At 43.1% G+C, this 26555-nt stretch overlaps 2 protein-coding genes across 10 annotated transcripts in view; one reads left to right on the forward strand and one right to left on the reverse strand.

Annotated features, from left to right (window-relative positions):
• The window catches only part of ppp1r9a (protein phosphatase 1, regulatory subunit 9A), a 48526-nt gene extending 33059 nt beyond the window's left edge, over positions 1–15467 (reverse strand). For 3 of the 6 annotated variants that reach the window (XM_023811869.2, XM_023811868.2, XM_072705533.1), the window contains exons 1-2: positions 9231–9457; positions 6205–7602 (exon numbers count right to left, since the gene is read on the reverse strand). In XM_023811869.2, coding sequence (XP_023667637.2) covers positions 6205–7509 — 1305 coding nt within the window. In that variant the 5' untranslated portion in view covers positions 7510–7602; positions 9231–9457. Of the gene's footprint in view, positions 1–6204; positions 7603–9230; positions 9458–15128 lie in introns of those variants that run through there. The other 3 variants (XM_072705530.1, XM_072705532.1, XM_072705531.1) reach the window with 3 other exon arrangements.
• On the forward strand, positions 13554–25954 carry sgce (sarcoglycan, epsilon). Of its 4 annotated transcripts, XM_023811890.2 has the most exons (13): positions 13556–13771; positions 14227–14316; positions 17463–17585; positions 18362–18519; positions 18875–18947; positions 19622–19820; positions 22193–22355; positions 22738–22958; positions 23650–23676; positions 24152–24340; positions 25162–25205; positions 25408–25445; positions 25585–25954. In XM_023811890.2, the coding sequence occupies exons 1-13, from the start codon at positions 13735–13737 to the stop codon at positions 25633–25635; spliced, it is 1413 nt and encodes a 470-aa protein (XP_023667658.2). In that variant the 5' UTR covers positions 13556–13734; the 3' UTR covers positions 25636–25954. The 4 variants fall into 4 exon arrangements, with proteins under 4 accessions (XP_023667659.2, XP_023667658.2, XP_023667661.2 ...); XM_023811891.2 differs by lacking the exon at positions 23650–23676 and having other exon boundaries at positions 13554–13771; XM_023811893.2 differs by lacking the exon at positions 14227–14316.
• The last annotated feature ends 601 nt before the right edge of the window (positions 25955–26555 follow it).

Here is a 26555-nt window from a genome sequence, read left to right on the forward strand (position 1 = left end):
GCGCCCAGTTACTTTAGCCTCTTTATGAACCTAGCAGAACAGCGCGAGGCCTTGCAAATTCTACAGTGCTCATTAGCAAAGCGAGCTGAGCGTTACAAGGGCTCATGTCATGTACATGGTCTGCACTAGTGCTTTCATATAAAATGCGGAATTAGTCACACATTACATAACTGGGCTTCTAAACACGTCGGTTATTTCATTGTTTCATCACCGTGCGCAGTATGTCAGCCCATGCAAACTGCAGTTAGCATGGCTATGTCTGCAGCCACTCCAAGAACAATGCAAGACATTGTGTCTCCTCTGAATGCTCCCAGTTGCTATGGAGTGGGAATCAGAACAATGGGGAACACATGATCAGAACAAGGTCACTGGAGGAGACCTGAGTGCCTGACACAAGCAGAGGGAATCGCCAAGTTGTGCCCCTTGCAATCCTTTAAAAATTCAGTTCAAGAAGATCAGGTGTCAACAACATAAAGCGCACCAAAATACTGACTCATGAATAATATACGGGCAATCAATCTGCCTATTGTAGCTGGCATCAAAATGCCTGTTTGAGTTCCAAAAGAGCCGTGTGAGAACTGCTGTTGGTGTCTCGATGACCTTTTCCAGGGAAAAGTGCCTCACTTGACAGTCTTTCGTAAGAGCAGTTTAACTTCTTTTCGAAACTGTAAGTGCTGGAATGGTAACATTGCACAATTTCTTCATGATTTAACTTCAGCCAAATTCACTGCTAAATGTACAGAGAGTCTGAAATCATTTGAATTTAAAATTAACCCATGCTGCCTTTATAGCTAAGAATGTTAACATTTGCAAGAATTGCTTAGAGGGATTTGAATGTTTAAAGTTACACAGCTAGCAATGTCACCGGAAACCAGGCTTACATTATTAGGCGCATATAGGGTTTCAAAGAGGGAGATTTATTTCATGTCATAAATTGTTTTCATGTGATAATTTTCTGATAGAACCCAAAAATTAACCCATTAACACATTCCTTGTTATTCCATGTCTATTACAGTATAAGTGTTTTACATCCCTTTGTTGGATTTAGACTTCAAATCATATTTTAAATAATTTTAAGAGGGTCCCAATAAAATCAAAGCTTTAAATACTTATTACAGTAATTAGATGCGACAATGCATTCTTTAAGATGGGGACTGACGTTGTTTCATAACCAGACAGCTGTTGCCCAGATTGTTGCAGAGGAACACATTTTAACTTCCGTTTTCGTTAAGGAAGGTGAGAATGGCAACCTGAACCACGTGTATCCTGCACTCCCTGTGTTACATCACTGACCATCCACCTTCCTGCTCAGCGGCGGCCCACGGCTGTCTAGCACAGACAGGGAGCGTCAGCAGGGCTGTGAGTCAGGGCCTGAGACCCGCAGCTCGCAATACGCCGGGCAGACTGCGAATGGCGAGTGTTACACATGAGGCGGCTGAAAGGCCGATTTGGGCTGATTTGCCAGCTTTCGCCTATGCTGCAAACTCATTATGTGAACACAACATGAAAAGCAAGGTATTACTAAAACATAAACCATCTTGCCGGAGAAGTACGCGGCTTAAGGGTCCAGCCGAACGCTGCGGTGACTGGCAATAATGCAAGGTTGGCCTCTGCAGTCTGACTGTCGACATCACTAAGGCTTCTGTCCTGAGAGCGTGGAGAATCACTAAATGTAACTCCTCAGGAGTCATCGCAGTAAAAGTCAAACGCTGTGAGGAAGCCTTGATTACATCCTCAAAGACTCCCAAGATTAATTAAAGTCGAGCAGCCTGGATGGGGAGAAGATTTATCGTATCACTTATGACAAGCAATCTCAAGTAAAATTAAGCGAAGTCTATTTTTTAAGTGTCTTGCTTGCGATTTTTCTTTGTACTGTACTATGTGCGCAGACTGTGATGTCTTGATTGCTGCATCATCATAAAAGCCAAAATACGGTCTGTTGGTTGTCACGAGCGGTTTGGAACATAAGAATTTCATTAATCTCAATACTCAACGTCAAGAAATTATACGAACGTCCATGTGTACGGTGATCCATTGGTAATTTTCCCCAGAGAGGCAAAATGGAATCCAAAAACTTGTTATCCAAATAATTTACCAGAAACTGTGCTGGGACTTGGGCTGGACATGTGCGATATTAATACTGACATTGCATGTTATGCACATGCAATTCTTACATGGCAAGGACCACGATACTCAGCTGGGTAGACATCAGGTTTTTTCATACCTTACGTTAAGTTTTGCTAAAACATTTTTGCTCTGTCATAGAAAATAAAACTTAGCAAGCTTTGCAATTTTAATGATTTTTCCTTTTCAAGATTATCTAGTACAGTGGTACCCCGACCCACAAACAGTCATGTTCACGAACAAATTGGGTTACGAACCAGATGTTTGAAAATTTTTTGTACCGTTTCGCGAACCGTGTTTCGGGCTGTGAACACACAAACATCCCCCAAAAGCGCCCCAAAGAACCACCAGAAACACAAAGAAGTGTACATTATGCCCAAGAATGTATAAAAAACTTGTTGTATGTTTTTATTACATTTCTTCAGAGGTCGAATATCTGAAAAAAGAATAAATAGAGAGAGAGAACGTTCTGTTATAGCGGTACCTTTCAGTGATTGATAAACATGCTTGTGATGGTTTTTAACAGTCACATATCTATGCATAAAATTACAATACTTCATTAATAACATAAATTATTAAGTAACTCCTATTTCAGTGTTATATTCTCCATTCACACAGAGTGGCAACTGCATATTGTTTGTTTACAGTACAAACAGAGAAGTTCATCGCCATACAACGTGTGGCATCACGAAATGTACGTAAACATTTTAATAAAATTTTTATAAAATTTTAATAATTTACAATAATTACTGTATTGTTTTTGACTGTTTCTCAGTCTTTTCATGTTAATTGATTCGTTTTTTTGGGGGGATGTTTTGTGGTTCTTTTCCGTGTTTTGGCGTCTTAATTTCAAGCGACCAGCCCGCCAACAAGTGTACGCTCAGTTGTACTGCTTTATTTAATTTAGCACTATTTGTGTATAATTTAGGTTATTTTGGTTTAAGTCTATATTCTTGGTCACAGAAAAACATAAAAAAATTGAAGAAAATTGGTGTTTCTTAGGTTTGAATGAATTATTTGCATTTACATTATGATTCAGGTCGTGAACTTTTCAGGTCACGCACTGAGTCCTCAAACGAATTAAGTTCGTGGGTCGAAGTACCACTGTATATGTAAAAATCTGCATAATGCTTAACGCTATTAGTTTTGCATGAGCTCTGCATATGCTTTCTCAACTGTTTAAATCACTCATACTGTAGATGCATTAATGACAGATTTAACAAAATGAGAGGGAAGGAGCAAAGCAAAGAAGATCTGGCCACTAAAATCCATCTGTCTTCCGTTGTACCGAAATATTTTGGATTACAGAGAGATGACATTCAGCAAAGCCAAGTCATCAGTCAGCACAACTTGCAACACCAGCAACTTCTTTGATTCTATTGGTAGATAACTTCTATTTGGTGATTGTTTATTTTAGGTGAATGTTCAGCTCCTTTTCTGCTTTATAAATATCGCAATATTTATCGCAAAAAAAAAGAAAAAATCACATCGCCATTAATGATATGTTTCCGATATCGTGCAGCCAGGACAGAAGAACAGCAGAATGGTTATCCAAAACCAGATTCGAGAAACCAGGCACAGGGTTGGTGATTTTAAATAGGACAGGCATGAGAAATCACTCAGAGGAGCAGACACACAGTAAGGAGACAAACTCACAATACCTTACAGCGAGCCGTTGCACTTTTGGGGTATTTCAGTGGGTACACAGGAAATGAGTTACAGGTAACGATGATAGAAAATTGTAGCCGTTCATGTTGAAGATCTGCGGCAGCCACGATTCCGGGGTCAGACACACGACACTCGGGTTACGGTCCAGCTTCACATTGTCTTTTCATAATCAAACAAGAACCTCCATTATCATAGAGAGTGCTGAACAGCGAAACGTGCCGTGAATAGCAAAGGCTAGCAGGCGTACTCCGTCACTCCCCGGTTACTGTCAGGACGCTGGAGGAACGGCCCAGCTGAGGTTCCTGCTCCGCAAAAGTGCAGATCCAGTTAAACATTCAGCATGATTAATGAACAGTGGCCTTCTGCTGTCTGAAACATAAAGAACTCAACAAAGTCTATCTAAAGAGCACATGAACAGCTTCCCAAACTTCAACAGACCAATTACCTCATAATTTCTTTTAATTTGCCGCATTCATTGGACCGGACACACGCAAATAATAAGGCGTGCTTAATGTGCTGCTGTGAGGTCATTCTGTACACTGTACAACTGCACACACCCTATGCACTGTACCATGCAGTAGGCTAATCCTTTATTTAAAAATATAAATACGGTGTACTACAATACCAGGAGACAGCCAGGTTATAAATAACTGTGAGCCCAAAAAGCGAAACTAAACTGAGCATAGCATGGAATGCATTTTGATTAATGAAATGTAAGCGCAGCATATACTGTGAAGAACAATTAAAGCAACCCGTGACCCTGATCAGGATAAGCTGATAGAGGATGGATGGATGGATGGATGGATGGATGGATGGATGAACGGATGGATGGATGGATAATTAAAACAACTGACTGATTTAGCTACTGAAATTTTAGCAGACTACATATAAAGTGATTGTTGGAGTTCAGATAATAATAGGAACAGGGTAATTTAGGGGGTGGGGGTGCACATGGTCTTCATGGACTGATGCCCAACCTGGCCTGCAGCTGCATCCATCCCATGACCTGATGCCCGTCCCGTTTCTGAGTATCCCCAGCACTGACACCCAAACTGCAGCCGCCAATTTTCATTCCTCCCCCCCACTTCGCTCCTGTCCCCAAATAAAGCTCCCGTTCCCTCCCAAAATCGCATGACTCCGTTAGCCGATCTGCCGGCGAGCCTCGCAAATAGTTCTTCTCATTCTTGACACTGAGAAACCCAGGTGATGTAGAACAGCACACAAGCATAGGAACCAACCACAAACGGGCCGATCCAAATTCTAAATTCTTCCCCTACATGAACTGACCACTTACCCTCAAACAATCATCAGCGCTTCAACTACACTATAATGTACCTTAACGTTCGGCATTCTTGCCATCACAGTCCACTAGGTTCATCAGCGTAAATAACTGAGAAATCATTATTATCAACTCACATTATCAAGAGACACGGTGGAGGTACAAGGCCCAGATCCAACATCACGAAGTTAAGATGAGATTCATGAACGTTAAGGTCAAAATAGCTCCAATACAGGCCACAGCTCACAACCGATGCATATTCATTGGTACCTGGCTGTCTTCAAACAGCACAGCCAGGTGAAATGTGCTGCATCATTTGTGGGGACTATAGCACACGTCTGTCACGCATTAAAGAGCACATTTCCTTTTAACATACTAGAAATTTAGCTACCATTTCATAGCAAAACGCATTAGACCTTGAAATGTTCAAGTGGTTCGCCGGTAATCATGCTATTTAATTGCTATTTTCTTTAGCTTAGCTAAATCTTTCATCCAGAGTGACTTACAGCTTTTTTTTAAAGGCACAGTATTTTACCGGAGAAATTTCTGTTAAGCACCTTCCTCGGGGGAACGGCAGCAAGGCCACATGTGAAGACGAAGCCTTCAGTGCCGTGTCCTTAAGCAGCATGCAACTTGCTCAGACAGTTTGTTCTCTTCCCATTTTAAGGGTCCATTAGAAACAGGTAACGGGATAAAAGCCATACAATAATTAATGTGCCATGCACTGTAATCCAATAATCGTGTTCAGTAAGCTTCGTGAAGTGAGTTTCCAATTCAAGGTCTCCTAATGACAAATAATGTACCTGAGAATCTTTCTCAGGGTCATTTAAATATCAATTACAATTGCAGCTAGATGTATTACAGTTATGCTTGTGTTGCTAGGAAAAAAAGCAAAGTTTAAGAGCACCTAAATCAGTAGTTCTCAATCCTGTTCCTGCACACACCCAGAATGTTTTCATTCCAACCCACACTGCTTTCAACCTGCATCATTCATTATTAACCCATTTAAGCCTGATTAAGGAAGGGTTGGAATGAAAACATTCTGGTGGGAGGCACCAAGAACAGGACTGAGAACCACTGATTTAAATGTTCACCTTGTGTAACATCATCTTTCAGAATAATGAGACACTGACCGTCATTGGCTCAGTACTGAATCTGATTTTCCTCCTTTTGGGGATCTCGTCTTCCGGTTCTTCCAGCAAGCCGGGGATTTCCGTGATCTCGGAGCCCGGGTCGTAGCATGTGTCCTCGTCATCCTCAGGGTCTGTGCAGCTCTCTCCCCAGCCTTGGTAACAAGCATCGCCATCCGCGTTGAAAATCACCCTCTCGTTGCCGGTGTAGTCCTCGTTGGGATCTTTCGCCAGGCCTTGCGCGGCGTGACCTTGCCCGTCTTGCTCGACCTCGTTGGCCACTGCGTCTGGAGCATTCTCGGTGACAGCGTCACAAACCGCCGCCTTGCTGGACACCGAGTCTGTGCTTACTCCCACGGCCTCAGTCAAGGTGCCCACCTGCCTCTGCTGATTCTGCGGCCGCTCTCCCTCGCCTACACCTTCACCGTCTCCCTGATCTGCTTCAGTTTCATTCGGCTCCTCCTCCTTTGGCTGGGGACCGTCCAGGACAGCCTGGCCACCATCGGCCACCTCTGACAGGGGACTGGGACTGAGCAGATCCTCCGAGGACGATGACGGGGGAATGGCGTGCTTACCGCCGCGGTATCTGTGGCTGCCGTGGGACGGCGACTGTCGGGAGCTGGCGTCGTCTTCGCTGAGCTCGGCATGTCGGTTGAAGCCATCGGGAGAGTAGAGAGCGCGCCCGGCGCTCCTCCTGAATCCCACGGCGTGCTGCTGGTCGGCAGTCTCGAAGACGGCACTCAGCTGGCTCACGGTGGGGGACGCGGCCTCCGTCCGCGAGCACAGGCTGTCCAGGGAGTCCGTGCTTCCCCGGTTGGAGCGCGTGCCCCTCCACTCTTCCGCGTGGTCCTGCAGGCTTCTCTTCTCACGACCGGAGCAGTACACCGGCGACTGCGACATCTCGCGGGTGCTCTGCTCGAAGATCTTCCTGGTCTCCGTGAACTTGGCGGTGCGTTCGCCAAGCGCGGGCTGCAGCTTGACCACGGAGCCGTCGGCCCTGTTGACGAAGTTGGTGGGTTTGGTGATCTTCTGTGGCGACGGCTCGTCCTTCCCTTTGCTCTTGGAGGCCGCCCCGGGCTTATCTGTCCCCATCTGCATGAACATGTCCTTAATGCGGCTGACGTGGCTGCCATACTGACGACCTCTTGGCTGCTTGGCCTTTTCTGGGTCCTTGTGTTTATGTTCTCCATCCTGCCTGGGCTGGTCGAAGGCCTTCTTCAGGGCCTGGAACTCGGCTCGGTAGGCGTTCCGATGGGGAGAAGCACTCCGCAGGGTGGACCTTTCCCCAGAACCCTCTGTTTTCATCATGCTTGTTTAAGAAATGGTGAAGACTTCACCATTGCTGGTCCTTCATTCCATGCTCTCCATATTTCCTAAGCAAGGTTCCGATCGGAAACTCACCTGGTAATGAAAGAAACTTCTGGTTAGATATGAAATTATATTAACGAGTGACAGTGCAGATGGACGTAAACTCATTTTGCACTCTACCAATTCTAAAATACAGACTTAATACTGTTACTAATTGACAATTCAGTCGAAATTAAGTAACTGTCCCAATAAAATGTTTAAGTGTATCATTCAGAGAAAAAAATCTAAAATACAGTAATAAATAGACACACCTGGGGGAAGAAAACGTATTTCGTTTTTTTTTTTTTTGTTTTTAAACAGCATGTCTTTCATATGTTGTGCTCAGTTTAAATAACTGAAGCATTCACTCAAATATGTCTGACTATATGTATATATATATATATATATATATATATATATATATATATATACACACACACACACACCATATGGCGTGTATATTGTATATTGTCTGTAAATTATATGTTCATTGTCGGTATATTGTCTAACTTAAAAGACAGTCTACTATAGATGGGTCAAAGCAGTGACTCGTGTAACCTGACATACTTATATCAGATATTTCTATAAAAGTGAAAGACATATGTCGTCCATAAGTCAATTAATACAATTAATGTAACCATAAGTATTTGTTCCACGAATCAATATGATGAACACGCAGAGATAAAGGTGAAGGTGCTGTATTGTATTAGCTGCAGAGCCATTTCTCTCGTCAGAGCCGTCTAAGAGACCCCCGTAACCCGTATCTCACGGACGATATTCTGCATCATCACCCCTCCGATACCGATCGCAAACGCGTCCGTCTGTCAGTATAATCCGGGTAGACAGACATATACAACTAAGCGCACCTCCGTTTGCACACTGCAGTTTAAATAACCATGCAGCACCAGTAGCCTAATCTGTTTAAACATTTTCCGTGCTTGTTTCGATACTGCGTACGTAATACAGCATCAATAAAGGTCGACCATGCATATCTCGGATATAATACTTAGTACGTTCACGTTAACATTTCAATGAAGTAGCTGATAGGTGGTAAATAAACATCGAGCTGTTCTACCGATACACCTGAACACACTCTGGAAAACATCCCTATTTCTATTTCCGATACCCCGTTAACATTAGGCTAAGACATATCTTCAACTATATATATATATATATATATATATATATATATATATATATATATATATATATATATATATATATATTACATGCATTAATTCAGACACTGCTGATGAATCCTGCTGTCCATGCTTTTATTACACTCAATTCTACACCCATATCGATACCGTTATTATATCGACTACATAGATAAAGGATGACCTGAAGTCACCACGGGTATGTTGTATATGGAACCACCACCCAGCATATTATTCGGTAGATGCCACACTGTGAGTGAACTTTCGATTTATGTATGAAAATCGCGTACCGAAGTATGGCACAGTGAATAAGCACCAGCGACTGTCATTCAGCATATTAAATGTCAGTTTTAAAACAACCATATAATTTAAGTCTCAAACAAACGATGGGTGATATTTTATGGCGAGAATGTGTATTAAACGCACATGGAAGCATTCTGCAGAATGTCAGCAAAAAAGCAGAAGTTAACTATAGCTACACTCAAAAGCTGTTGCTACAGTGTACAAAACAAAAGAGTCACTTACGTGCCTTGCATCGTTGATAAAAGATGCTATGACAAATATCTAATATTCCATGTGGCATATCTGATGTAAGATTCACCTTACATAGGCAGCGCTGATAAGACCCCTACCCAGAGCCCACATCTTCATTCAGCCTTGCCTGTAATCCTCCACAAGCCGTAGTCCAGTACTCCGCCTATTGAGACAATTTAACATAGAAGAGCAACGCTGCACACCGCCAGACAACGCCATTGCAGGCTATGGTTGACGCCGCCACACGCACAATAGGGGTGTTTTGATAACGAATCACTTGATTCGGTATAGATAAATAAATAATAAGCATAAAAAATGCTGTTGGTACTCTTACAAGATTATATGTATAAATATTCTCACTTATTTGGCCAACAATTATATTTTTGTCCCCACAGCAATTCGTATTTGATACATTTTTCACCTTACATGGCAATGGTTTAACCCAATAAGCTGCACAAGAGGGTGTTTTTATAAACTGCGGTCTGGGATAAATATCAGAACAATTTAACTGCTGTGATAAGCATAGTGGTCCGATACTGATGTTTATTTTTGTTAGATGCTTTTCTATGCAATTTATGTTTTAATGCATCGCCATGCATAACCAGATGTGTGGCGTTACCGCAGTTGAAACTGATCTTTTTTTTAATTACCGTATATGTTTTTTTCGAACGCCCAATATTAAACCATTCTCACCTTTACTATTGTCGACTATAGCTGCATTTTACATAATGCATAATTATTTTCCAAGTAAATATCTAAATATTATGGGCAAGCAATTTACTTTTAATCTTAACGGAACGGGCTATACACTAACGTTTAGAAGTAAATACTACTACTGCTACTACTACTAATAATAAAATAATATTCGTAAAACGCATGTATAGCGATTTATGCAGCATGTACAAAAGTAGTTAATATTCCCAACTAACCGTAACACTAAAGTAAACTCTATTGATATTTTTCCACCAAATGTTTGTCAGACTGAAATGAATCCTGTTATGTCTATGAAAAAGACCCATTATACATGTTACAAGGCTTATATACAATTATAGTATATTTTAAAGTTTTATTTTGATGACCAAGCTCGACACTAATAGACTGTGAAGAATACTGAAGAGTGGCTGGAAAAAGAGAAATATTTTAGAGGATTGCACAGTAAGGGACATATGTGAAAGGAAACTTTATGTAAAAAAATAAATAAATCAACCACTTAGCTGCAGGCTTGTAGCTCTCTATTACGGGCATAGGAACAAAGTGAACATACTGTACTATTGAAGGTCACATGATGATGCATTTCTAGGATTGTTGAGAATAGATATATTCTGCATGTTTGGGACGTGGCAAGTGAGTGAGAGAAAAGGGGTCCCAAGACGAAGAAGATCTGAAAATTTTGTTTTATTTTCTTGTATATAAGTTCATTAAGTGTAGCCATAAAATATCACTAATAAATCACCAGAGAAAATTATATATTGATCATTTAATAATCAGCCATATATACCTATCAATATGCTATTGACAAGTGTCAACATTTAAAGCTGACAGCATTTAAGGAATCCCCTAGTATTCTGCTTGACTTAACAGCTCCAGAGTCTGTCAATGTTGCTAAGCAACCTAAAAATAATCTTTTTTAAAAAACCTGTATGTAATGCCTCTGCAGAATGAGAAAGATGCCGTTATATCTATCCCCCTTCAAGATTTGATTACTGTGAAATAACATAGAAAAATAGCACGTTTGTGCCTCAAATAAAAAATTAGAATCGAGGCACAATGTGGAACAGCAGAACAGTACAATCATTTTCAGATTCATGTGGTTGAAATAATTTAAATACAAGAGTGGTACCCATTAAATACCGTTTTTAAAAAGACAATGCAAAGCAGCCCTTTCTTGTGCCAGAGGAGCACATTCATCGTTCTGTGCAATATACCCGCATAGCTACCTGCCTGCGCTGCTGTTCAGTGTGGGGGCAGAGAGACACAGGCAAAGACTGCAGTTAGAGACCAGACATGGAACCATCAGCTTTCCAAAGAGCCGAGATGTATTATGCAATGCCAGCATTAAGAACAAAGATGGATCTCTCAGAATTAGTGCAGTTTGGTTGGGAAGCCCTCCACAATTATAAAAAAAAAATGCAAAATGAAAAGAAATTAAGTGAAAAATTCAGTGTGACGTCTGACATAATCAACAACTGTCGCCAACCACAAAGACACAAACCTATTTACCATAAAAGAATTGCTAAGTTCCCTAATCCACCCATGGCTCTCTCATACAGACATATACCACAGAAATAGACTCCCAATGACACAACTCTCCAGACACCTTGGATTTGAAGTTGTGCGCTTGACTGTTGCTCTTCCAGTAGCTGTTGGCTTCTGAATAGTGTCACATACTGTATGTGTTGAACCAGCTTCTGCACTTTGGCCCAAAGGGAGGTTGCGGTGACAAACTACAGCTTTCTGAACTTCCCTTCTAAATCCAGGCTCCTGTTGTTCAGCAAGCTGGCCTTCACCACAAATGATTGGCGTCAAGGCAGTAAAGTCTCCTCTTTTCCAGTGGAGTCACTCAATTCCTTCAACCATCAATAAGACCTCCAGATCCTTCAGATTAGGGAATAAACGCCTTAGCACTCAACACAGGTTAGCAATATACTCCTCAATTCAGAAGGTGTGCACGAAGATGCCATTAAGGTGACAACATCAAACTTCAAAAGATGACTGTTACAGGGGCTAAATGACATCACTTCCTGTCTAATGCTGAGAGCAGTCCTGGGTTGCACCGCTGGTACCAGACCCACCTGGCAGTAGTGATTTCTCAGGTCAGGAGCTAAACTACGCTTGTACAGGATAAAAACCTTCTGAGTCACTGCTTTGAGCCATCTATAGTCCATGTAAGAGTGCACTGACCCATCTCTCTCTCACGAGGACAGCAGGGGAGTGAGTCCTAGAGGCTGCCAGCTGGTTATAATATTCCAGCTGCAGCCATGTCCACCATCTTATTCCTCAGGTTCCTTGAGGTCAGGCTAGAGAAGGGGTGAAAGGTCTTCTGAGGCTCTGGTGTCGCCTTGCCTGTGCCAATATCATACTGTACCAGACTGATGCGAATGGAGTTGCAATATCAAGCCAAAAACAAAACTCAATTACTAGAGTGCATAGCATATCACACACTCCTTGTTCTCCCTCGATAGTTGCAGTAGATGTTAGTCTTGGAACTCTAGGTCTCACAGTAGCAGCTGGTGGCAGGGCTGCCAACTTTGGTCAGCTGGCTGGCATGAGATTTTAAATTCGAGACAAGTCTGCACACGCATTTACATGCATGTAGCAGTTTTATTACCTTATAAATAGTCTGTAGGGTTTGTGTACTACCCCAGTGCTTTTGGTGTAGCTCATTTTAGGTTTATAACGGAATAATACAGATTTGCTGTGAGATTTTTTGCTTGAGTGTGAGAGTCTGAAAGCGTGACTGTCACGCCAGATGGTGGTCATTGGTATGGCTCTAGAAATAGTTAGCTTCTTGGTGGTTGGGTGATGGCTATATGCTATCATATTGAAACTAGCTTCCAAGCCAGTCATCACTGAAATAATTTAGAATACCAACGTTTTTAATATAGTCTCTAATATTCCAGCAATACAGAATCAATCTTTGAAATTCTTCCTACAATTTAACATATTCAACAGGCATAAAAAGTAAATAAATTTAACATCTTGTTCATGCAAGTTTAAAATCCACGATCTTTATTGGTTTATTGCATCAAGTGCCTTCTGTCTGCTTGAGGGTTCAATAGGTAAATTACATGTTAATGCACACCGGGAAGGGAAAATACGAAATAATAGCGTTAAGCTTTTAGTTTGATTGCCGGTATTCACTTCTGTATAGACCAGTGATTTGATGAGGTAGCAAGAACAATAAACTAGAAATCCTGCGGCTTATAGTTTTTTTTTTTTTTTTTGCTGTGTAGCAATTAGCATGGCAGTCTGAAAGCTGCCTGGAGACACGTTTGCTAAGCTACCATAAAAGTTAACTAAATATGAATTGTTCCAGGAGCATGTCCAGTTACATAAATGGACAAAAGTTAAGGCTATTTAATTGCAATAAGATATAGATTGGTGTGATTTAGGTATACTCTCTGGATGACCGCTCTTCTTATTAAGAAGAATATGTGGATATTGTAAAACGTTTTCCACTGCAAACTGAAATGCATAACTAGGTTTCGTTAAAAAATGTTGGGTGTTCGTATGTTCGGCGCTTGAAGGCTCAGCCTGGGCGGCTGTGGGGCGCGTCCCCCTGGCCCTGCAGCAGCCCCCCTCCTTTAAACATGGCACCCCATTTTCCAGCATCTGTGCCAGATGCTCGGACCCTCCCACCAACCAGATCCCGTAGAGCCTCCTGCGGGCCGCTGCTAGGGATGGAGCTGGGTGGAATGTAAGGCGGGCGGGGTGGGGGATGCCCGGAGCCGCCGTAGCGCCAGCGATCGCCGCGTAGCACGGAGCACCGGCTGCCATGGACGCCATCGGTGTCCTCGCATGGCTCTCCGTCGGTATGTATTACACTTCGGAATGGATATGTCGCATAGCCTAGCTAGCGGCTGCTTCGTCGGACCGAGATGGAAAACACGACGCGGAAAAGGCAGCTTTACCGATGCATCAGTCATACATTACATGCTCGGTTACACATTAAATGTTACCAAGCTCGATCACCCACAACATATCGAGCTTTATGCTTAGCTTTAGGCAATCATTCATAATGGTATTATTTTTTTTTAAATGTGATTATATAGACCACACGTTTGTTTAAAGAGGGTGCACACACGGCTGTAGAGCGATCTGGTCGCCCGGCCTTTACTGTCGGACACGCAGCGGTGTGGTGGAGAACGATGCGGTAAGTGCTGCGGGACTATCGGCTGCCTGGGAGATGGGCAGACTGGCGGTTGAGGCGATAAAATGCATGCATCACTCTCCATTTATTTGCTTTTGTTCTGTTTTGCAACGAAAGCGTATTTAGTACGTCCCGCTGATGGCAGGGGACGTAGCCAAAGCCAGCGTTATTACGGCCCTAAGCTGAGATCCGCCGTGCAGGGAAACGGTGAGTGGGAACATGCAAGGAGAAAACAGCCTCTAACACGCCGGCTAACCGCCGTTTCCTAATGCTGCCGTTTAATCCCCCAACCTCCCCATTTATGCATTAATAATATGCATTTAATTTGGTCTGTGCCTGTTTTCCAGCCCCGCGATGTGTGAAGTACTGATGGCGGGTTTGAGCAATTGCGGATGACGGAAACACCTCTGTACCATTCATTAAAAAGAATACGTCATAGATTTGGAAGACCAGCCGATTAAAAAAAACATGTCAAAGTTTGTCTTTTTGGGGATGTGGAGCTGGGGAACAGTTGTAACTACCCCGCTCCCCATAACGGTGTTGGAGTCTTTGCCAAGTATTTGACTTTCCCGTGCTTCTACAACAGTTATGAGAACAAACAGAACCGTAGTTATATATGTAGACCAATTCATAAAACTGTTCTGTGCAGGCATGAAACATATACTGTTATATAACTGAACGCTGTAGGGTCGTTTCAAACTGCAGAAAGTAGAATCACAAAATCTGTAATGGCAATAAAATAATTCTATTTATAGCCATTACAGAAAGTCATAGGGAACAGACTACAATTTTAAAATGTCTTGAAGTGCATGGAAATATTTATACCCACAGTTAAGAATGTAAGTTGCAGCTAAGATGGATCGATAGATAAAGCCTTATTCTGCTGATCCATCTCTATATATGAAAGCCTGCTAAGTCTTGTTCTAGATCAGATTATTGTTACAGAGTTGTAATGAGGTCCACCTCGTGTTTTAATGTGGCTGGTGGTGCTCGCTTGGGCTGCCAGGAGATCCCTTTACCTTGGTGCCGTGATCGCTGTCGGTCCATTCAGCTTGGGAGCGGCGTGTCTCCCCTAGTCCCCGTTCCAGGCTGCTTGATGCCTTGTCGTGATAAGACAGAGAAGGAGCGCCTGGAACTGGGAGGCCAAAGGCCAACTATAATATACCCAAGAGTGAACTTACGGTTAGTTAAGTGCTTGAATGCTCCTAACTCAACAGGAGTTATAAACCACCCCAGCTGTTTAAAAAGTTTCCTTGTTAAAAGCTGAGATGCAGCTGCGTCAGCTTCTAAAAAATTGTAAAAGGCAGGTCTGTCCTCATACAGTGCTCACCTAAATTTGTTTAAATCTCATCGCAAAACTTCAGTAGTGTACAGTAGCTGCAACATGCAAAATAAAAAAGACTGAAGAGGGATGGTGGAGTTTAGCATTAACCTTTAATGGATAATATATTAAAACGCAGTCGTGAAGCTTAGGTCGTGTTGTATACAAAGCCTGCAATATGAGCAGATCCGATACAGTCGTACCCAGACGTAGCTTTTGATCTGTTTCTGAGCTAGTGAGGCAGCAGGATGTTCGCTTAGGTGGGGGAGCTGCAGTGGCCTGTGGAGACATTTTGGAACAGGCCTTCTCGGCCGCTTGGGGTCGTCCACCAACAGGATTGCTAATATGGGGGAGGGCGGCAGGTTAGCTGATGGTGGAAGTACAGTGAGGTCCTAAGGCAACAGATCAGTTAACCTTTGTGGTAGGATATATCAGGACAAAAAATAGATTATTAAAAGCTGAATTCTAAACAAAACAAAAGGACTATCTATTTAAATCATGTATTGGATGCTTTTGCTGCACCTTTGCGGTTTCTGAGATTTTGCCATGAAATGGCATCCGTGTGGGGGAACAAATGTATGGAGAGACTAAGATACTGTTTTTATATCTGCCAAATATGTCGTATAAATGACCTTTGGCAGTTGTGAATAGACATGTTATTTCCAAGAAGTGCATATTTTGTTTATTTGAGGCTTTAAGTCAAACATCATTCCTTGCTTTGTATTTACAGTGGTTGAGAATAGAACCTTTCTTTGGATTCTTAGAATTGTTAAATTTGTGCCACACCTTAATCTGAGCATTTAGACGCCTCTGATTGGCTGTTGTAGTTTTCATTCATAATGCTCTCTTGGCTCTGAACCGGGCAGTAGTTGGATTTCTCCAGGTTAGTTAAAATCCTCCGGTACCAAGTAAAGTGGATTTGACTCTGCTGTTGATCGGGGATGGGGGTTGTTGGCCCGTCCGCGTTCTCATTGCCTTGCGTTTCTGCGTTCTGTCTTGGTTATTTCCCATGTGGCCTCACAAGTGAACACTGTTACTGTTCTGCCATTGTCCCCTCATTGGAATAACAGATCAGGTAGAACCTTTGGACCTGGATGTACCCGCTGCCTCTTGTGACAGTCTGTGACTGTCACCCGACACACATTGTGTTTGGGACCATGGCACTGCATGTATGGCGACCGCAAGCTGTGAGAGGTTTGGTCGGAAACTGCTGGGCTGCTCATTGCATTCATTTAAATCAACCCCCCCCCCCAAATATATCCAGAATGTTATTAATTTTAATTTTTGCATAAAAATATGCAATTAAAAGCATATGTGGGATGTGAAATGAAATGTGAGGTATTCTATGGCTAGTTTTTTTTTTAAATTAATCAATACTTGCTTTTCTTAACCATAGTATGCACTAATCTTGTGGGAATACTGAATGTTACCTCCTCACTCAGTCTGTCTGTGTGTCAGCACAGTGTAGTTGTGAAAAGGCGTGCAATGACGCACTTTGCTCCATATAATATGTCTGGGGAAATTGGCATCCTGGTCAGACAATGCAGTGTGTCTCTCAGTCCACCTGCCATATTACTGATGTATGTTATACTGTTAATCCATAATCTGTTTTAATGTTGTCATGAGACATAACAGAATGGACCTCCTTTGAGCGTGTCCAGTGAATGAAACACAGGGTACATTTACAGTGCAAGGAGGGGGTGCACGTTACATGGGGGCGTCCCGGCTGTGGAATGTGAGCCTCGCCGGGCCGCTGTCACCAGCTCTCACGGAATGCCCAGCGTCTCTCACATCATAATACCGCCCACTTCCTGAGCCGCGCATAGCGGGCTGGAAAGAAAAAAAAAATAATGAAAAAAGGCCCTCTTTCCAAATCCGGCAGCAGGGACGAGCCACACGCTGGTTCTGAATCCGGACCCGGAAAGCAGCGTGAGGCCAAATACCCAGGACGCAGTTCATAAAAAGAGAAAAATCTCGGCACGTTTGAGAGTGTCTGTTGACGCCTCTCTCTCTTTCACTCTCTCCCCGACAGTGGTCACCATCCTTTCAAAGTCGCACGCGGACCGCAATGTGTACCCCTCGGCGGGGGTTCTGTTCGTCCATGTTCTGGAACGAGAATACTTCAAGGGGGAGTTTCCTCCTTACCCAAAGCCGGGTACGGTACCCTAACCGCTCTCATTTCGGTTGCCTCATTAGTTAAGCTCCTCATCTTATCAGTCGTGAGGGAAACTGAACGGCGACATTTATAGCCACACCTGATTTATTATAGGTCACCCTGCAGCTTATCCTCTCATGCTTCTTATATCTCACTACTACATACATAAATACATGCATACATACGCATGTCAAGACATTTTGGACAATTCTATGCTTCCAAATTTGTGGGAAAAGTTTGGGGAAGGCCCTTTTCTGTTCCACCGTGTCTGTGCCCCAGAGCACAAAGCAAGGTCCATAAAGACATGGTTGGGTAAGTTCGGTGTGGAAGAACTTGACTGGCCCACAGAGAACCCTGACCTCAAACCCATCAAACACATTTGGGATGAACTAGAGACAGTCCTTCACATCAAGCATCAGTGCATGACCTCACAAATTGCCACAGATAGACTCCGAAATCTTGTGGAAAGCCTTCCCAGAGGAGTGGAAGCTGTTATAGCTGCAAAGGGAGGACCACCTGCATATTGATGCCTGTGGATTTATAATGGGATGTCATAACAGTTCCTGTAGGTGTAATGGCCTGGTGTCCCAATACTTTTGTCTATAATGTATCATACATGCACATTTTCATATACATCCTTAGAGAAATGACAGTGGCTATGAAGTCAATCTGCTTTGTATATATGAGAAAGTGGCAATGTTATCTTAAAGGCTGAGTTGTTATGCACTGGCCATAAATGAGTTTGTTTTTCTGGGTTTCTTTGCTACATGGGTCAGGTGACTCCAGCAATGACCCCATCACCTTTAACACGAATCTGATGGGCTACCCGGATAGACCGGGGTGGCTTCGCTACATCCAGAGGACTCTTCACAGCGACGGGGTCCTCTACGGATCTCCCACAGCGGAGCACGTGGGAAAGCTCACCGTTATCGAGGTACTCTCCTTCATTCACATCGGTCATGAAGATCCAAACATGGCAACCATCTCTGTGTGTTATGTCATGGCATTTAATGAAGTCTGTGGTGATTGTTCGTTGTGTCACATCCTTGTGATACTTCCATTATCCTGAAGCAGATGTTTATCAGTTGTGATATGGACCAATCAGAGCAGAGCACACCTTAAGGTTTAGGACTGCAGTAATGGCATTTCTGTCCCCTGTAGTTGCTCCCTATATTTATGTGATCTGAGCTCTGATGGACATTCCTGGTTATGCCTGAATCTCATTCAGGCAAACGCAGTGGACTAGCTGTCTTGATGCGGGTTTCAGCTTTCATCTTTACGCACTGCAGATTACGGCCTATAACAGGCGGACTTTCGAAACCGCCAGGCACAACCTGGTGATCAACATCATCTCTACAGAAGGTAAGAAGGGGGCAAGTACTGTGTTTTACACAATGACCTTCCCCTGTGAAAATCCTCTTTAGCCGCCGCAGGCCTGGATAGCCAATAAAATTAAACCAGCAACATTTTACACAAACATTGATATTATTTTTAAAATGTATTCATCCCAAATGGCATGAGACGTGATATAAACCAAAAGAGATGAATCCCACGACTCACACCACCACCAAAAACTTCAGCTGATCACAAAATTTGTTATGCAGCCTCTTGAAAAATAATACCAGACACTTGTAGTGAATCTTCTAACACTGAGCTCAACAATTTCCTGCCTGCTGGGGACAGCAACCAATATTTCATACTTGTTACAATGGACAGCACATTTCTCTGTAACGGATGCCTCAGTTTAAATGAAAGCAACAATATTTTCATATGGTCTCCTGGGAAGTGTGTGTTTTTTACATACTCTCAGTGGAAGTCTTAAAAATGCATCAGGCTATTCTTCATTTTAAGATGACATTTATGTGGTATCAGCTGGAATAGGGTGAGATGTGAGATATAAGGCATTAAGGGTTGGTTTCTTGCTTGTCATTATGGATCAGAGGTTGGTACGAAAGATTTTCCTTCCTCACCAACGAGCATCGATCGGTTCGGTCCTGGGTCATTCAATACTTCTGTGCCCCCCCCCCCCCCCCTAGATTTTCCCCTGCCGTACCAGGCCGAGTTTTTCATCAAGAACATGAATGTGGAGGAAATGTTGGCCAGCGAGGTGCTAGGAGACTTCCTGGGTGCCGTGAAGAATGTGTGGCAACCCGAACGTCTCAACGCCATCAACATTACGTCAGCGCTCGACAGGGGCGGCCGCGTCCCCCTGCCCATCAATGACCTCAAGGAGGGGTGAGTCTCTGGTCAGGCTGTCGTCCTGCTGGTCCTTTCAGAAGCTGCTGAAGGGATTGAAGGACTACAGTAGCTTCTCAAAGGTTTGAGTCAGATCATGGCGTATCTGTGTAGACGTCGGCTTTATTATCCCAATAAACAGCTGTAGAATAATATCATTCATTTTGACCTCTTAAAAGGAGCAATTTTTTAAAAATAAACCTAATTAAAGACTACCTTTGTTTTTTTGCGTGGAAAAAAAAAAACATGTTGGATTTCAGTGATGTGTATACTTTACCTGATTTATTTGATGACATGCATACGCTGGATCTGAGTAAGCATGTGCCATTAAATTTAAAATGACATCTTCATTTAGCTTGTCAATAGCAATATCAGTGGCCTCTTAGATGTTAAATATGGGACCTTGTAGGGTGATATGGACCAAAAACCACATGATGGTATTTTTAGGCAGAACAGCAATATATGATATATATCTCGGTATTTCTATGAGGCAGGATAAATGTCCAGTTGTAAATCAAAGACGCATGCAAGCTGTCACAAACATTTATTAAAACAGAGTGTGGTCAAAACAAAATGCAAATACAATTTTCAAGTGTACAACTACTCTGTTCAGTAAGTTGTTTATTCCAAGCAGAAGTTTCAAAATGAAGACAGAATTAATTATACTTATATCTGTGTTGCATGGGTCAAATAAAACAGCTACGATATAAAAGCATTTCACTCCACTATGCTCATCAACAGACTCTTTCTTTCCTCAGTTTATGACATTACTCTCAAAACTGAAGGTGAATGCTTACAGACTGAGAACTAAATCTAAATCCTCTTTGGCAAATGGCTCAAACAGATGCCTGGCAACCATTAAAGTAAAAAGCCCGCTTTATAATGAGATAGATCCCCATTTTAAGGTATTAGCTTCAATAAAATAAATATTGCAAGTTGCAATATTTTGAACTTCTGAGTCATCTGGCACTTTTTTAAAACTAAATGAACCAAGTTAAAGACAGTATGTTTACATGGACAGCAAAGTCAGGCTACAGCTATAACTCGACTACGCCATTTAATCAGACTACTGTCCTTGTCTCAGTATACATGTGCGGGAGGGGAATCGATTTATTAATTATATCCAACTCTGCTACAATAGGTGGCGATATGACTCCTTTCAGCTTGTTAGTATTGGGCTTTTTCCAGTTGACCTATTATGCCGAAGACATAAAAAAATAATAAAATCAATAATAATGGGTGCGTGGACAAGGGAAGTGACAAACTTTAATTGCGATCTGGTCAGAAGAACAGATACAAGATTAGGATAGCATAACAAGAAATAAAGTATTTTGTATAATATACTATGACAGCACGGTATTGGACATTTTTCAGATATTGCAGTACGTGTGATTTTGTAGTAATAAATATTGGAGTATTTATGAAACAAAAAAATTCTCATGAACCTGTCTAGGAATGAATTAAACAGCAGGGATGAAAATAATTATGATTGTCTTGGAGTACACTCATGCAAAAGCAGCGGAGGTAGTATTTTTAAACATATACTAGGTAATCTTGAAAATGAATAATCATTAGAATTATTGCTAGGCTTTTTTTTCTATGACAGAGTAAAAATGTTTTTGCAAGACTTCAGCTCCCTGCGCTATAAAATTCATACCAAATTGAAGGTAAGAAAATGCCCGATTTTAATCGAGCTGACTAGAGATGTAAGAATTGGATTTGCATAACATGCGATGTCGGTATTAATATCGCGAGTCGTCCAGTCCTAATACAGACATTTTTCGAATTCTTTATAAAATACCCACCTCACTTTGTGATGTCATTTGGTGTTTTTTATGCCAGTGGAAAAGCAAAACCTTGAAGTACCATACTTTTGGTACCTACTTGAAGTACCAAAAGTATGGTACCTGGTGCGGTGGAAAAGCGCCCTTTAGTTGAGCGGTGAATTGGACACCTTCACAATTTAATTTGATTTAGTATGATTTCAGTCGGACTGACATATTTACATGTACTTTAAGTCTGGTTTTAGTCGGACTAACACAATAATTAGATTTTCTTAGCGTGCATGTAAACGTAGTGAGTGTTTCCTTGCCTTTCCTGTCCATCAGCTTTCCTGTGTGATGCCGCTAACTGAATGTTTTGATTTTCGCTGTGAATTCTGGGATTATGTGCAACGTCACAGCTGGAGCTCTTATATTGTTTAGAAGCAGAATGGAATACTATTGCTGTCTTTAAAATCTTTGCTCATACTATTTTAACGCACAATAAAAGTCAAATGGTATTGTCTCATCCTGTATCTTGACTGAAGATATATCGATGTGAAAATGTAGCTTTACGACATGCCGCTAACCGCGCTGCCACTGTGCCCGCAGGGTGTACGTCAAGGTGGGTGCCGATGTGCCGTTCTCGTCCTGCCTGCGTGAGGTAGAGACGCCGCAGAACCAGCTGCGCTGCAGCCAAGAGATGGAGCCCGTCATCAGCTGCGATAAGAAGTTCCGGGCGCAGTTCAACATCGACTGGTGCAAGATCTCCCTGGTGAGCAAGGGGGTGGGGGGCGGGTGGGACCCCCCACTGACAGGCGGCCTTGGAAGTGAGAAATGGAGAACATCAGTCTCAAGCAGCTGGGAGATGTGCTTTTATTAGAGGATATTGAGGTGGTCGGCGAAGTGCTTCTTATGCTGATTGTAAGCGGCAGTTTGCCTTTTCCGTTCAGATACATTTTAATATGATTCAGCTTATTATTTTATTGCTTGGGTGTGGGGTTTATGCTTTTATATAGCTGTATATTTAACTGAGATGAGTCGTGTTAAGTTCCTGTCTAAGGTACAATGGTGTAACCCCAGGACCATGAAGTTTTGGTTGTCACCATGGTGTCACACAGGTATCGGTCACTCAGTTGCCCCCCACCCCCCAACAGGTGGAAGTCACCAAAGCGAGCCGCGGGGAGAGGCTCGGGGAGAGGCCAGCGCCCGGCCCCGGCGTGCTGCCGGATATTGGCGAGTACCAGCCCCCTTCCGAGGAGCTGCAGAGCAGGGACTACTTCTCCGACTTCGTGATCACGCTGGCCGTGCCCTCCGCCATTGCCCTGGTCCTCTTCATCATCCTGGGTTATGCCATGTGCTGCCGCCGCGAAGGGGTGTAAGTGTGTGGCTCGCCCCCCTAGTGTCCGGCGTCTGAATTACAGGGGTGGGTGGGTGGCAGGAAGTTGGGCGACGCAGGGAATGCGGGAATGTCGTACAGAATAGGAGATGTGTCTTTTCCACAGATTTGGGGGGCCCGGTTTGCTTACAGAGTTTTACACTTACGAAAGACGCGTTTCTGATGTCTCCTTCAATGCTTCCCTAGGTCTGTAAGATACCTGAAAGACATCGAGGTGCTGTGATCACCTTTGGGGGGGGGGGGGGGGGGGTCTGTAGCTGGAAGTTCAGAATCCCAGTCCTGTGACATTCTGTTCTACAAAAAAGCTGTTATTCTACATTAATATAGTGAATGGCATGTAAATTGCCCCTTTTTCTGGCTTCGAGGGGACTGGGGGACCCTCAATACGAGAAGCAGCAGCTCCTCCAGCTCCATCTGGTCTATATATGTGCCATTCATCAGTCCACACACTAGCTGGGACAAGTTCTCTTTTAATTTTTCCCCACAATCACCCTGGTAGCAGTCCTCATCATCATCCTCATCATCATCATCTTCATCATGAGTGCCTGCCCTCCTTAGATCTCCCGGAACTGAAACAGTTCCCAGGCCTGACTGACCCCATCTGCTTGTGTGTGGATGTCTGTAACTATTAATATTAGTATTTAATTCATTCATTTTGTTTTGTTTCTAGGGAAAAAAGAAACATGCAAACACCAGAGTAAGTGTCTTCTCTCCTGTGTTTATTTTCCTTTTGTTTTCCTTTACCTATCCAGGGATACTTTTCCATTTCCATGTTTTTTCCTTTCTCCCTTTTCCCCGCCCATCCCATCATGGCGACACCTTTCCACACACGGTCTGTCTGTGACTCCATCTGTGTCATTCCAATCCACAGTGGGAAGCTGCTAAAACTCAGGGAAAGGTTAAATGGGGTACCCCCCCTCCTCCTCCAACCCCTTCTCTGGGTCGTAAACTCTGGCTAATCCGGGCATGCGGCTGTTCTCGAGCGTTGTACGGCCGTGGCGGACATGTTTCCAACTTCCAGTCCTAGATTCCATTAGCTTTCGTAAGACACCTCGACAGCTTAAGGCGCTTGTATCCTTTCCTCGCGTGCAGCGCCGCCTCTTACTCGCCAGGGGGCGGCAGAGAGCTCTGGGGGGGGGCTTGTGAAACACACTGCTCTCGCTCCCCTCCAGCATCCAGCTGGTCCACCACAGCTCCATCCAGAAGTCCACCAAGGAGCTGCGCAGCATGTCGAAGAACCGGGAGATCTCCTGGCCGCTGTCCACGCTGCCCGTCTTCCACCCCGTGAGCGGGGAGGTGGTGCCGCCCCTCCACCCAGAGAGCTACGAAACCACGAGCATGCCGCTGATGCAGACGCAGACGTAAGTGTTTATAGGGTTCCTACGTGACGTCGATCCTCTCTCACCTTCACTCCCCACTTCATTCATTACAGGTATTATAGCATATGGCGATGGTGGTGCAGGAGGTAGTGCCTCTGGTAGTGCTACCAGAAGGTTGCAGGTTCGAGCCCCGGGTCCTCCTGACCCCATTGAATTGTCCTTGAGCAAGACACTGAACCCCAAATTGCTCCCGGTGTGCAGCTTGGCGCCTTGCATGGCAGCCTCCACCACCGGTGTATGAATGTGTGTGTGGATGGGTGAGTGTGAGGCATAACTGTAAAGTGCTTTGAGTGCTCGAAAGAGTAGCAAAAATGCACTATATAAATGCAATCCATTTACCATTTATATCCTGTAGGTTTGTACTTTACTGCCATGTAAAGCAAATACAACGTAGTAATACTACAAAATAAGACAGAGAGGTAAAATACACCCTCAACCCTGACCAGGACTAGTGATTGGAAGATGGAGAATATATAGATAAATATTATAAAGGCTCCATTTATACAAAACGGGACTTCAATCATATTTTTGCTTGATATTTCACATCCTTCAACACATCAGAAACCAGAATCGCGGACAATAGGAAGTGTAGAGGGATAGAGGTCATGAGATCTTGGGCCGTCTGCTCACTGCAGGAATCATTAAATACAGTAAAATGAGGGGTTGTGCATTTTCTTTAGGATTCTCCTGATGAGGCGGATATTTAACGCGGAGAAGTCGAGCACATTTACATAATCTTTTAAAGCACAAAAGTGAAGTCTGAATTATTTTACATTGCTTTAAACATATTTATTTTTTTACAGTAACCTTCAGAATCAGATGCAGATTCCACGGCAACAGCCAGCAGGTATTTTTAAATAATTTTATTCTTTGGTACCCAAAATTGCTAAATCAAACCAAAACCGATAGTAAAAACAAGTCACTTCCTCAAACATGGCAGCCCACTTGGTGGTAAGGCGCCCTCTAGTGTACGTGATGAATGAGACTGATTTGTCTCTGTCACTTGGGGTAATGGCACATTTTGTTTATCCACTTACTGCTTACAAAAGGAGATAATTACTGTATGTCAACTTTTCGAAGGCTGGAGGCAAGTATAACGTTTCGCTCTAAGTAGTTTCTTGAAGTTTTATTCAAACGAAATCCTGTTCTATTGTAACTAAAATGTACATTAAACCTCTGTGGGTTTCGCAGAGTGATCTTTATCTATCATTTTCTTTCCACTTTAGGTAAATGGTATTCCTGAAGAGAGGAAAGTGTCTGAAGCCCTGAATTTGTGATGTGGTCATAGATAATTCATGCAAAGCTTTACTGTCCCCATGCGGACATCTAGCACAGTGCTACGGCGAACATGTAAATAATATATAGACTAATAAGTTGCCTTTTGGGAAATAAAAACACTTCAGAAGTATTTTGAGGATCCTTATTTGTCAGAGAAAAGCGATGCAGGTTACGCCCTTCACGTTTTGGACAAGCGTGTTTCCAGGCAAGGTGGAGAGAGAACAGGTGTAGCTCTCAGTGTCGTGTCCTTCAGTTTAACAGCTGTTTGTCTTGTATCTGTTTATCCTGCCACATAATGACAGTAAAGATGTTTGGATACTTCTGCCTTGTTGTTTTACTTCACACACACTGAACTGGATCACTATAAAATAGTCTGTTGCTGTACAGTATGTCTATGAGGGAGATGGTCCCTATCCCATACATGTCAAGCAGGATGATTAGAGAAGGGCTTCCAGCATCTGCTGCCATCAGGAGATCATTCATGACCCTCACCAGAGCTGTTCCCGTGCTGTGGGCAGAGTGGAAACCAGACTGGAATGTTTCAAAAAGGTTATTGTACTTGAGAGGTTCTTGAAGGTGAGCAAGAACTACTTTTTCCAAAACTTTGGAAAGGAATGAGAGATTTGAGATGGGCCTGTAATTAGCCAAGACTTCTGGGTCAAGCGATGTTTTTTTGAGACGTGGTCTAACTACAGCCTTCTTTAAAGCAGGTGGAACGGTGCCGGTTTGGAGAGAGAGGTTTATTACAGAGGTGACGAGGGGGCTTATGGCTGGAATATTGCCTTTCACCAGTACTGTAGGAAAGGGGTCCAGGGTACAGGTGGCAGGATTCATCTTCCTAATATCTCATTGCTGCGAGATTTTGGGAAAGCAGTTGAGTGGTTGAAAAATCTCAAATATTGCATAAGTAGACAGGTCA

Source organism: Paramormyrops kingsleyae, chromosome 23, assembly GCF_048594095.1.
Source record: "Paramormyrops kingsleyae isolate MSU_618 chromosome 23, PKINGS_0.4, whole genome shotgun sequence".
Taxonomy (NCBI): domain Eukaryota; kingdom Metazoa; phylum Chordata; class Actinopteri; order Osteoglossiformes; family Mormyridae; genus Paramormyrops; species Paramormyrops kingsleyae.

What these genes read in the sequence shown, in the direction of transcription:
- sgce (XM_023811890.2), top strand. Translation starts at nt 13,735, where the DNA reads ATGGACGCCATCGGTGTCCTCGCATGGCTCTCCGTCG. An exon ending in CCTCGCATGGCTCTCCGTCG is followed by an intron (nt 13,772 to 14,226) that starts GTATGTATTACA and finishes TTGCAACGAAAG; the next exon opens with CGTATTTAGTACGTCCCGCT. An exon ending in CCGCTGATGCAGACGCAGAC is followed by an intron (nt 24,341 to 25,161) that starts GTAAGTGTTTAT and finishes ATTTTTTTACAG; the next exon opens with TAACCTTCAGAATCAGATGC.